Raw genomic sequence first — 13,455 nt, 5'->3', positions numbered from 1 at the left:
ATGATCTTAGTTTTCTGAATGTTGAGTTTTAAGCCAACTTTTTCACTCTCCTGTTTTACTTTCATCAAGAGGCTCTTTAGTTCTTTTTCGTTTTCTTCCATAAAGTTGGTATCATCTGCATATCTGAGGTTATTGCTGTTTCTCCTGGCAGTCTTGATTCCCGCTTGTGCTTCATCCAGCCCAGTGTTTCTCATGATGTACTCTGCATGTAAGTTAAATAAGCATGGTGACAATATACAGCCTTGACATACTCCTTTCCCGATTTGGAACCAGTCTGTTGTTCCATGTCCAGTTCTAACCGTTGCTTCCTGACTTGAATAAAGATTTCTCAGGAGGCAAGTCAGATGGTCTGGTATTCCCATTGCTTTAAAAATTTTCCACAGTTTGTTGAGATCCACGCTGTCAAAGGCTTTGGCATAGTCAATAAACAGAAGTAGATGTTTTTCTGGAACTCTTACTTTTTCGATGATCCAGCGAATGTTGGCAATTTGATCTTTGGTTCCTCTGCCTTTTCTAAAACCAGCTTGAACATCTGAAAGTTCACGGTTCACATATTGCCGAAGCCTGGCTTGGAGAATTTTGAGCATTACTTTACTAGCGTGTGAGATGAGTGCAATTGTGTGGTCGTTTGAGCATTCCTTGGCATTGCGTTTCTTTGGGATTAGAATGAAAACTGACCTTTTCCAGTCCTGTGGCCACTGCTGAGATTTCCAAATTTGCTGGCATATTGAGTGCAGCACTTTCTCACCATCATCTTTTAGGATTTGAAATAGCTCAACTGGAATTCCATCACCTCCACTAGCTTTTGTTCATAGTGATGTTTCCTAAGGCCCACTTGACTTCACATTTCAGGATGTCTGGCTCTAGGTGAGTGATTGATCACACCATTGTGATTATCTGAGTCACGAAGATCTTTTTCGTATAGTTCTGTGTATTCTTGCCACCTCTTCTTAATATCTTCTGCTTCTGTTAGGTCCATACCATTTCAGTCCTTTATTGAGCCTATCTTTGCATGAAATGTTCTCTTGGTATCTCTAATTTTCTTGAAGAGCTCTCTAGTCTTTCCCATTCTATTGTTTTCCTCTATTTCTTTGCACTGATCACTGAGGAAGGCTCTCTTATCTCTCCTTGCTATTCTTTGGAACTCTGCATTCAAATAGGTACATCTTTCCTTTCCTCCTTTTCCTTTCGCTTCTCTTCTAGTGCTAGGCAAATGTGAAAGTGAAAGTCACTGTTCTGTGTCAGACTCTTTGAGACTCCATGGACTATATAGTCTACTACAAATATACTACAAATAATAATTGCAAATAATTAATATTAGTTTTATATGATTCAGTATTACTTTATAACATGAAAATTGGATGACTGCTCTGGAGTAAGTTCAGAAGGCATTATACCATCTCATCAGTAGATCCACAGTTTCACAAATAAAAGCGTTTACCTTTTATGAACTTACTTAGATAGGTCCGTATCAATAGAAACCTCCATCCATGAATATCTCTAAAGTAAAATCAACTAGTGTAGCATATGCAGATTTTTTAAAACAAGAATTTATTATCTACTTCTATAGTGAAAAGTCTGACGTGTCTGCCTGGGCTAAAATCAAGAGAGCAGGAGGGAAATGTGCCTTTCCAGAGGTTCTTGAGTATCTGTGTCCTTACCTTTCCACCTTCTCATGACCACTTGCATTGTTTGGCTTATGGTCCCCTCCCTCCACACAGATGATAATTTTACTTTTTCTTAAAGTGAAAATGAATGGATATAGTACTAAAACTTAAGCTTTGTCTAATTTTGCTAATTTTTAAATATATATATAGAACAGTTGTATGGATGCTTTACATGATTTTCTTCATTGTCACTGTAATATTTGTTTAGACCTGATGGCCAAAAGAAAGGAAGAAAATTTTTTCTCTCCCGAAAATGCCAAAAGACCAAGACAAGAAGAATTGGACGATTTTGATAAAGATGATTGTGACGAAGATGAATGTGCGGTTTCTTTCACTAATGGTACCTCTACTTTGGTGAGTGCAAAATTATAAAATTAATATCTTTTGATTGTCCTGTTTCTCCTGTCTGTTTTATATATCGTATTCTTAATTTAGTATCCGAAGCTGTGTGTCTAGCTGCAGAGGAAAAATAACATGAATTTTTAAAAGTGAGATAAAAATCACCTAATTTTGAAGTTCATGTTAATTTTTAGAAAAAATTAGTAGAGGAAACAATAAAACAAAGAGGTAGTTCTTTGAAAAGGTCAGTAAAACTTAAAAACCTCTACTAAGACTGACGAAAGGGAAAAATGAGTGAAAACACAAACTGCCAATATCAGGAATGAAACAGTGGATTTGACCATAGACTCTGCAAACAGCAAAAGGATAATGAGACTTCCCTGGTGGTCCAGTGGTTAAGAATCTGCCTGCCAGTGCAGAGGATGTGAGTTGGATCCCTGGTCTAGGAAGATCCCACATGTTGCGGGGCTACGGCTTGTGTGCCACAGTTACTGAAACCTGTGCTCTCTGTAGAGCCCGTGCTCCACAACACAAGAAGCCATCTCAGTGAGAAGCCCTCACACCAGAACTAGAGAGTAGCTCCCTGCTCACTGCAACTAAATAAAAGCCTGGTACAGCAATGAAGACCCCGCATACCCAAAAGTAAATTTAAAAGAAAGGATGATAAGGGAATATTATTAACAACTCTGCACATATAGATTAGCAGTGTAGAGTGGACCAATTCTTATAACTATCAAGGAAATTTAATTCATCCTTTAAAAACTCCTAAAAAAGGTCTCTTTAGTTGCAGTTGGTTTGACTGAAGAATTGTACCAAATGTTTGGGTTTCAGATTCAGATTAGCATTCGGCAGAGAATTCTTAGACTTGATACCAAGCATACAAACCATAAAATGAAAAACTGATAAATTAGACCTCATCAAAATTAAAACCTTTTCTTCTTCAGAGACCTTGTTATGAGGATGGAAAGTCAAGCTAGCAGGATATTTGCCAATCACATATCCAACAAAGTACGGATATCTTGTTTTTATAAAGAATTCTCAAAATTCAACAGTTGAAAGCAAAGAATCCAATTTGAAAATGCACAGAAGACATAAAGAGACATTTCACTGACAGAGAGGATGTACAGTCGGCAGATACACATATGACATGATGTTCAGAATAACCTGTCATAAGGGAAATGCAAATTAAGACCATGGTGAAATACCACTGCATACCCATCACAATGGCTACATTTTTTTTTTCTCTTGAATGACAATACCATATGCTGGCAAGGATGCAAAGAAACTGAATCATTCATATATTGGTGGGAATGTAAAATGGTACAGTCACTCTGGAAAATAGTTTGGCAGTTTCTGTAAGGAATTTAGCATGCAACCATCTATCATATAACCCAGTATCTATCACAGAGAAAGGGTCTTCTCTGGTAGCTCAACTAGTTAAGAATCTGCCTGCAGTGCAGGAGACCCTGGTTTGATTCCTGGGTCAGGAAGATCCCCTGGAGAAGGGATGGGTTACCCACTCTAGTAGTCTTGGGCTTCCCTGGTGACTCAGACAGTAAAGAATCTGCCTGCAATGTGAGAGACCTGGGTTCGAGCCCTGGGTTGTGAAGATCCCCTGGAGGAGGGCATGGCAACCCACTCCAATATTCTTGCCTGGAGAATCCCCATGGACAGAGGAGCCTGGTGGGCTACAGTGCATGGCGTCGCAGAGAGTCACACGACGGAGTGACTAAACATAGCACAGCATCACAGAGAAAAGATTTATCTTCCCACAAAAATCTGTACATGAGTGTTCATAGCACCTTTATTTGTAATACTCAAAAACTGACAATCCAGATGTCATACAGTGAGTGAGTAGTTAAACCTGCTATAGTACGTCTCTACCCTGAGATACTATTTAGCCGTAGAAAGCAGTGAACTGTGCAGAAGGACAACAGAAGACAGTTAAGCTGAGTGAAGGAAAAAATGCTTCTCGAAAGGTTACATTCTGTCTGATTCCATGTATGTAACATTCTTGAAATAACAATGTCTCAGAAATGGAGAGCAAACCAGTGGGCCAGGGTAAAGGAGGAATGGCTGGGGAGGAATGAGGATGGGGTTCTAGAGGGACAATGTGACAGGTACTTGTGACGGGAATATTTTGTGCGTCTCTATCAAAATGAGCACCCTAGTGTGGTATTTGTACCATAGTTTTCAAGATTTTACCTTTGGCAGAACCTGGGTAAAGGAGTCACAGGATTTCTCTGTATTATTTTTTTATTCTTATAACTACATCTAAGTCTTCAATTAGATCAAAATAAACTGAAGACTTTTAAAAAGTCTTCAACCATGATTTCTACAGAATTCTGCTTATTTTTGTTGCTACGTCATGTCCGACTCTTTTGTGACCCCATGGCGTGTAGCCTGCCAGGCTCCTCTGTCCATGGGGTTTCCCAGGCAAGGACACTGGAGCAGGTTCCCATTTCCTTCTTCAGGAGATCTTCCCAACCCAGGGATCGAATTCATGTCTCCTGCATTGGGAGACAGGTTCTTTACCATTGAGCCACCTGGGAAGCCACTCATATAAGGATGTAAATGTTTCCTGCTTTTTAATAAGTTGCTGTTTAGTGATAGAGAGCCAGAGATTTTTATAATAAATAACTTAAAAGTTGGAGACATTAAACGTTCTTCAAAAACATTTGAAAGGTTTGGTAAAATATGGTTGATTTATTTTCGTATTTTAACTACAAAGTGTGACCACTGTTTGTTGAACTCTTGGTTAAAACATATATGAACCATCTCTAATTTAATTATGACATATTCACAATATGGAAATTATAATTCTATGCTTTCTCTGCAGTGGATACATTTAGCAATGTCTGAATATAATGTTTGGTTGTCACATCTGGGGTTGGAGGAGAGAGTGCTGCTGGCATCTGGTAGGTAGTGGCTAGAGATGCTGTTAAATATCCCACAGTGCCGAAGTTAGCCTCTCTCCAACAAAAAGTGATCTGACTCAAGATGTTGGTACTGTCTATATTAAAAAAGAATCCTGTGAAATACTTGTTAGAACCTATAAGGACTTTAAAATGAGCAGTTAATCATATGAATTAATGCCATTTGCTCATTGATTGAAGGCCTCCCTAGTGGCTCAGTGGTAAAGAACCCACCTGCCAATGCAGGAGATGCAGGTTCAGTCCCTTGGTCAGGAAGATTCGGTGGGGAAGGAAATGGCAACCTACTCCAGTATTATTGCATGGACAGAGGAGCCTGGCGGGCTACAGTTTACGGGGTCTCAAAGAGTTGGACACAACTTAGTGACTGAGCATGCACTTACTCATTGATTGAAATTAACATTTAAAATTATACTTTCTGTGACTTTTTTCATTGGTAGCACTGCTGATTTTCTCCTGCTAACAAACAGCTGGATGATTGTAGTGATTGAATTAGATTGATTGTTTTCTCTCATTTTTTAAAATTCATAGACAGCAGCAGAAGTTGGAATAATTGAGAGTATTCAGCTCAAAAACTTCATGTGTCATTCGATGCTTGGACCCTTTAAGTTTGGTTCTAATGTCAACTTTGTTGTTGGCAATAATGGAAGTAAGTGCTTTTGCCTTCCTTCTTATTTGACTTTGAGCAGTACATTGAAGTCAGAATGCTTTAACTTTTTAAAATAGGTGCCTATTAGTGCTGATACAGCTAAGTTTTAGATATCTGGTTTGTGGTCATGAATTTTTCAGTATTTGCTGCCAGTCTACACTTTAAGAAAATAGTGAGTTAACTCTGGGTTCATTATGCAAGAGGGATAAACCTTTCCTTCATGTTGTTTTGCCACTTTATTTATTTTTTTAATTGAAGGATAATTGCTTTAAAGAATTTTGTGGTTTTCAATCAAACATCAACAAGAATTAGCCATAGGTACACCCATGTCCCCTCCCATCCCTCCCAAACCTCCCTTCCAACTCCCTTTAGAATGCATAGTGATTTGAATCTATGTACCTTGGAATTCATACCATAGAAGAGTGGGCAAGCTATCCTCATTGCTGTTGAGGCAGTCCTGTGTCTTGTATCTATTAAATGTTGTAACAGCATGAATGAAGTGCCATGGGAATCCAAACAAGAAAGAAATGAATTCTCACTCGTGGTCAGTGAAAGCTTTAAGAAGAGATGGTATTTGTGGTGGTACTTGAATAAAAATGAAAGATCTTTTAGATCTTTGTGGGGAAGAAGTAGCTGAGACATAGAGGAAGACATAGGAGTTGGAAAGATGAGTTAGGCAGCCTTTGTGGTGAACCTGCTGGGTGTGACATGTTGGCTGCTTGACTGAGCCAGTAGAGAGGGAGAGGAACTTGCCAGGATCCAGGTATGGTGGTTGTGCTAGAATGCAACTAGTACAGATAGCTCCGTGGTCTGTTTAGTTGTTCTTTGTTTTCCCTCCTCTGTTAGTTCAAGAGAAAAGTGTTTTCAGAAGGAGAGAATAGACAAAGGACGAGAGCTATGGGGAAATCAAACAGGACAAGTAGTAAAGACAGACTTGTAGGTTCTGCAGTTAGAGCTTAATATTCGAAATAGTGAAGGTATTAATCTAATGCAGGTGGTGGAAGCTGTGAATTTGGAAATGAAGAAAAAGGAGAGAGTTAGGATAGAAACTTGAAAGGCATCCCAGGAACTAAACTGGGTTAACTCTTGTATACTTGGTTTAATTTAGAGTATGTTGTGAAAGATGTTGAGTTGATAAGAGCTGATCTCTTTGGTTGATTGTGAAGTTGAGAGAATGGTTATCATATTCTGGGCAACTGTTACAGATTTTGCTATTTTAGCTTGTGATATATTTTGTCAAGAGTAAAATAGTGTACTCTTTAAAGAGTGAGCAAATGAATAATACGCAAATTAAAAACACCTGTCTATACGACTGGTAGTTTTTCATATTTAAACTCATTTATTCAGCACATATGTGAGTGCCTATTATGGGCTGATATTGGAGATAGCCACTGAGTTAAGGTCCTGTCTCGAGCTTGCAATCAGGGTCAAAAATAGTTTTGGGCTTCTGAGAATTTATGGGAAAAGAAAATTTAATTTTAATTAAATTAGGATGTAAGAAACATTAGATGAGTTAAATATATTTGGGTTAATTAGAAAGATAAGTTCATTTAATAGCTAACAGGTCAAGATGATGCTGTAAATTTTAGGTTGAAAAGTTATCAAGCGTTTTTTTCCATTTCTGACAAAACTTTGATTCCTGAAATGTACTGATTTTTTTTCTAATAGCAGCAGCTAAATATTTCATGATATATACAACTTTTTGTTTGTTTTTGGCACTGGAAGAAAACTATAATTGAAGTGTAACACTTCCTTTCAGGGTTAGACTATTTCACATCTTCTTTGAGAAATATTTTTACATCAAATTGTAGGAATCAGACTTCTCCCTCTCTAATGCATGTGATTTTCTCAACACCTGTTCTTTAGGTGGCAAGAGTGCGGTGCTCACAGCTCTCATAGTTGGTCTTGGTGGAAAAGCTGTAACTACTAATCGAGGATCTTCTTTAAAAGGTTTTGTGAAGGATGGACAGAAGTAAGTGTTGGCTTTCTTCCTGTATCTTTCAGTTCTTTAATAAGAAGCAGCTTTAGATTCCCAATTCATGCAGACATTGTCGGAAATGTTGGCTTCCCGGAAGTGGAGCTCAGGTGTCAGGTGTCACATCTTTTCATTCCTTCCCCACTGTTGCCTCTTTATCTCTCCTGACAAAATTCTTGTGTCACTTAATGCCATGCATCTTCCCCCGACACTTGTTTCTTTAACCTTTTGGAAGAATAAGCAATGATAATTTGTGTACTTCCATTTAAAGGAATATTTATGAACATGGGACTTTAAATTTTTTTGGCTGCATAGTATGCAGGATCTTACCCCGAGCAGAGATCGAGCTGCTGTCCCCTGCAGGAAGTGCAGAGCCTTATCCACTGGACCATCAGGACTTCTCTGGCTCGTGTCCCAAATCCAGCTTCAGCAAGTCCATGTTAATACCATGTGAGCTAGAGCAGTTAGTAACCAGTCAGGGTGTCCCTAAACAGAATTCTGCCTCCAACTCTCTTAAGGATTCCATTCTGTCTCTCATTTTGTATGCTTTACTCCATTGGTTCACCAGTGAATTTGTCGTGAGGACCACAATCACAAGCCTCTTTGTGGTTCATTCTGACCCTTGTGAATGGTTATATACCAACTATGTGTGGCTTTATGTTTGTTTCTTTCGCCGAATGTTTGTGTTACATTTGGCATCACCTAACTATATTAATTGCCTGGTTTGCATCATCATAGACTCATGGCCTTTTGTCCATTAGGAGCTCTTGTCAGGCTGATCTCCTTATTCTTTTTAGTTCAGCCTCAAAAAACCCTGAAGAGATTATCATTTCTCCTATGAACTGGACATCCCAGACTCTGTCATCCCAGCTCCCACAGTGAGGCGGCTCCCACTTCTTGTTTCTCCCTCACATACTCAGTGCCCAAGGACTTCTGGAACTTTGATAATTAACACTGATTGTCTTTTCTCCCCCCCTTTGTAACTGACTTTCCTTCTGTTCAGTGTTATATTCATTTAATTTCCCCCATTTTCCATTTGATTTCTAAGAAAAGAATGGGGACGTGATGTGAATCAGGATTGAAGGTTTCTTATGTATTTGTCAGAAACCTTAGGAATCTTACCCCAAGCCAAAGTTGCAAGTGGACTTAGGAGGAGGGAGGAAAAGATACACAGAAAATTGTTTCCCATGCTGTATGACCTTGGAAAGGAACTACTTGGAAACGATTCTCCAGCATGTTTTCTGTCTCTCCTGACCTTATTTGGGCTCCAGTCTGGCAAGGGCTTCTCTCTCACAGTCTCCAAAGAAAATTATGTCTGAAGTCAAAAGTTAGCTATTTGAACACTTCAAAGTTAATGGTCTCAACCCTGTTTCAGTTCAAGTTATCCAAGTATTTACCTAGTCTACCTAGCTGGATAACCCACTGATCTTTCAAAATGAAACCTCAGGAAGAAATTTTTTATTCTGTACCATTAAATGTTTTATGTCTCAATTAAAGATTTTAAAATTTTTTTCCATATGGGAAGTACCTGGACTAAAGCAGAAGCTTCTTTCTGAGATTTGTCCTTGGAATGCCATTAAAAAAAGAAAGAAGGATAAAGGCTAGCTTGCACAAATCACCACCATTGAAAGACACAGCTGCCTGTAGATAGGAACATTAAAATATTTTAAACAGAGGTAATAACAGCTAAAAGCTTTAACCTGAGCTCAGTCTGCTTTGTACTGATCTTGTCTGAAAAAGTAGCTAAAAACAGCTTTTCCAAACCCATTCCTACTCCTCTTGTCCTTGTGTTCCTCATTTAAAACATTTGGTGGCTATAAAATTTCTGTAATTTTATAATCTCTGATTCTGTCATCACTTTTTTTTTTTTTACAGAATTAGCTCACTGAGTGTATTCTTTTTGTTTTGTGTCTAAAATCTGTGTGGCTGTTCATCTTTCCTGAGGGCGCCTGTTAGTCAGGCACAGGTTTAAGGTGGTCCTCAGGACTCCCCCTCCCCTGATCTGAAATGGCCCACTTGTGACACTTGAGCTCCAGGCTGCCTTTGTAGAGGGTTCCAGCCCTCCTTAGAGATGCTTGCCTAAGATGGTTTGGAGGACTGACTGTGCCTAGAGGCTCTTTACCTGGGGCTCCGCCCTCTCATCATCCAGAAAGGCTTTGCAGTAGTATGGATATGTCTCCTCCTCTCTGAGAGACCAAAGTCTCAGGCCCATAGCCCTTCACATTCTTCATCGAGTTCAGTTCACTGTTCCTTCCCTCAGCCTCCCTAATCCTAGTCCTGGGATCTAGGCACCAGGCCAGTTTTTGACATCAGCTGTAGCGTTGGGGGAGTGGGTTATGGAGGGATACTACACATGCCTGATTGATTTAGTCAAGTTTGCAGAACGTACTGCAGATTAGCTAGCCACCCAGAGAAGGAACAGGTGTGTCCTTATTCTACATGGCATTTTCCCTGTTCCTTGTGCCTCGTTTCCATCAATACTCAGTGCTACAGTCACCTCTGTACAGATAAGGATCTCCTGAAGCCGAGAAAGAAGCCACAGCCCCCTGGAGAAGGAAAAGGCAACCCATTCCTGTATTCTTCCCTGAGAAATCTCATGGACAGAGGAACCTGGCAGAACAATCCATGGGGTCGCAAAAGACTTGGACACAACTTAGTGACTGAACCACCACCACCCTACATTCTCTGCACTTCAGTTGCATTTTCCTTCAGGGACCTCCAAAATACACTTCCCTATTCCACTGTAAGTAGCATTAGAGGTCCCGTGCTCTTTCTACATCATCCCCCTTCACGGCCCACCTCCCTGGTGATTGTAAGCCTCACTTCCCAAGTTTGTAACCTTTATATGTGCAGGTGTATAAAATCAGGCATATATGTGGAGAAGCACACGAAAGTAAAAAACAAAAAACTTCAGGTTTCCCTTCTTACCAGGACCAGAGATGTATGCCATTTGTTGTTCTGGGTTTGAAAATGGTAGCCTCTTACATATTTCCTCTTTCACAGTTGTTCCTTTCTTTTTCTGTTTTAAGCCACTTGCATCTTTTCTTATCATTGGGGATTTTCTGTGACTTTTATTTATTAATTACTTTCACAGTCCCTCATTGCTACAGCATCAAGAGGTAAATGTCTAATAAAGCTGTATTTCCCTTGTTCTCATATTTTATGGCCACATTGTGTCCCATTCTCTTCTACCCACTTTGACGTGGGCCTTCTCTCCTTCATCCCGTGTATAGGACTTGCTCAACTAGTTTTTAATTATTTTTATCCCGAGAAAGTTGTTTGATGCGTAGCTATAGATTCAGTGTGTTGTAGAAGGTCAGTTCTGGATCCTGTAGCCATCTTGAACTGAAACCCCTAGAAATTCTAATTTTGACATGAACTTCAGTGACTTCTTTGTGGGAGTGACATCTTATATGAGAAAATAGTTTTTGTTAAAAACAGCTTTATTGTAGCATTGGCACAAATTTCACTTGTCAAAAGTATATAGTTTGAGTTTTAAATATGTAAAAATCTTCATGGTGATAAATAAAAAATATTTTTTTGGATCCAAAAAAAATGAAGCCACAGCCTTAGGGTGGCACTGCATATGCGTGTGTGTGCGCGTGCACGTGTGCTGTCATTCTGGAGGGTCTCTCCGTGATCGTTCCTCTTCTCACTGAAGGGTCTCTCTAGTGACAGACACTGGACTCTATGGCTCTGGACCCAAATTCCACACCAGCTGCGTTAGTACGTGGGAGACAGCAGTCAGTCCCCGCGCAGGTATCCTGTCTCCTTATGTAGGTTTTCTGAGCAGTCGTTATGAAGGGTTTTTTTTGTAAGCCTTAAATGTTTTTAAATAACTTGCCTTTCTTATGAATTCATGTGGTAGTAGGACATCAGTGTCTCCAAAGCTCTCACAGTAGTAAAAATAGCTTTCAAATGCAAGTAGTGGCTCAGAAGGAAAGTAAAGTTGATGTTTGCAAATCAAGGGAGGTATCACTTTATTTTTAAAAAATGTTTTCATGAGTTACAAATATTTTTGGCTCCATGTTGTAGGCCAGATACCCTTCCCCTATCATAGACTTTAGCTGATAGTTTTCAACCTTGACGGTTCATTAGAATCACCGCAGAGAGCTTTAAAAGCTCATTAATTAGAACTTTTCAGGAGCAAGTCTGTCTTAGTTAGAGATTGCTATTTCTGATTAAAAACGTACACACCCCAAGACACTCAGGGTATCTTGAGAAGAGACAGATCATAAAGATGCAGGTTGTATATCTTGGAAGCTGCAGGGAGGAAGCATAATTGGATCAGGATTGACTGGAACTAAGAGACTCAGAACCAAAGATCGTCGCTCTCTGGGTCTCTGTTCTGTCTCTGTGGCTCTTTGTGTCTTTGTTTCTGGATCTGTGTCTTCCTTCCTTCGTCAGGCTTATGCTGACAGTTCTTCCTTTCCACTGTCTCCCTCCCTCTCCTCAATGGCTGCACTTTTTTTTAAACGTTTTATATTGACGTATAGCTGGTTAACGATGTTGTGGTAGTTTCAGGTGCACAGCAGAGTGACTCAGCCATTCTCCCCCAAACTCCTCTGCCATTCAGGCTGCCACATCACGTTGAACAGAGTTCCCCATGCTGTACAGAATGTCCTTGTTGGTTATCCATTTTAAATATAGCAGTGTGTACATGTTCCTGACTATCCCTTTCCCCCACCCTTCCCCCCTGGTAACCATGAATTCATTCTCTAAACCTTGTTATCTTTTCTTACTGCTATGTGGAAAAAGTTCTAACTTACCTTTTCTGTGAGAGTGTAATCCTTTGTGGGGGGAAGATGGGGTCCAGACTTCAAACAGGTGTTGCATTTTAAATCCAAGCCTCTACAAGCCAGACAGTTACCTGTCACCATACTTATACATGTATCCATTCTCCCCCAAACTCCCCTCCCATCCCGGCTGAGTGGCCTTCTCTTCTGTGCTGTGCTCTCCTGCCTTCCGTCTTCTGACAGGCGTGCAAGTGTGTGACTATTTCTTACCGACCCTGGAGTATGTGTGCTCTTTCTTAGTCTTCGAGTCTTTGCTATTCTGTATCTCCTTGTTCAGGCACGCATGTGGGGCCGCCTGTGAAAGTTAGTGCTCTTGAGTTCTCTATGTCTCTGATTCATGGCCAGTATCTGTGATTCAGTGTCGCTGTCTGTCCAGGTGGTTTCCCAAGAACTTAACTGTTCTGTGTTCTGCTTCTCTCTGTAGTCTCTGCAGACTTTGTACTCGTCAGAACATGACGCCCCAAATTGATCTCTCTAGTCCCAGAGCCCTCAGAACTTTGTAGCTCCAAGGAATTACCACCTTAACACTTGATTGAGTCTGAATCTGAGTTTGTTTTTAAAACTTGTGATTTTGAAATAATTTTAGATTTACACAAATGTAGCAAAGTTAGTACAGTTTCCTTATAGCCTTGACCCAATTTCCTTTAATGTTGACATCTTAAATACCTGAGGTACTTTTATCAAAGTACTGTGTGGTTAACATTGGTATATCATTTTTAACTAGACTACAGACTGTATTTGAGCTTTACTAATTTTTATTAATTTGAATTTTAAAGAAGAGTGTCTGGCTCAGTTACCATTCACTTTCTATATGCTTCCCAAGTGGCGCAGTGGTAAAGAATCTGCCTATCAATGCAAGAGATACGAGTTCAATTCCTGGGTTGGGAATATCCCCTGAAAGAGGAAATGGCAACCCACTCCAGTATTCTTGCCTGGGAAATCCCATGAACAGAGGAGCCTGGCAGGCTATAGGCCATGGGGTCACAAAGAGTCAGACACGACTGAGCGACTGAACACACACACATTAACGGAGTCTTCTATATTTAGCTCAGTCCCTGTGGGGAGGGTTGGGGGCTGCTGAGCCTTCTGTCTCTGA

At 40.0% G+C, this 13,455-nt stretch overlaps 1 protein-coding gene across 2 annotated transcripts in view; it reads left to right on the top strand.

Annotated features, from left to right (window-relative positions):
• The window catches only part of SMC6 (structural maintenance of chromosomes 6), a 70,457-nt gene that overhangs the window by 9,839 nt on the left and 47,163 nt on the right, over positions 1–13,455 (top strand). Inside the window, exons 2-4 of one of the 2 annotated variants that reach the window (XM_055399304.2) lie at positions 1,876–2,021; positions 5,471–5,588; positions 7,455–7,560. In XM_055399304.2, coding sequence (XP_055255279.2) covers positions 1,881–2,021; positions 5,471–5,588; positions 7,455–7,560 — 365 coding nt within the window. In that variant the 5' untranslated portion in view covers positions 1,876–1,880. The remainder of the gene's footprint in view (positions 1–1,875; positions 2,022–5,470; positions 5,589–7,454; positions 7,561–13,455) is intronic. The other variant, XM_055399305.2, reaches the window with a different exon arrangement.

The sequence above is a fragment of the Moschus berezovskii genome, chromosome 11, assembly GCF_049115385.1.
Source record: "Moschus berezovskii isolate FMDL1 chromosome 11, NW_MosBer_1.0, whole genome shotgun sequence".
Taxonomy (NCBI): Eukaryota; Metazoa; Chordata; class Mammalia; order Artiodactyla; family Moschidae; genus Moschus; species Moschus berezovskii.
This window is presented reverse-complemented; position numbering and strand designations above follow the sequence as displayed.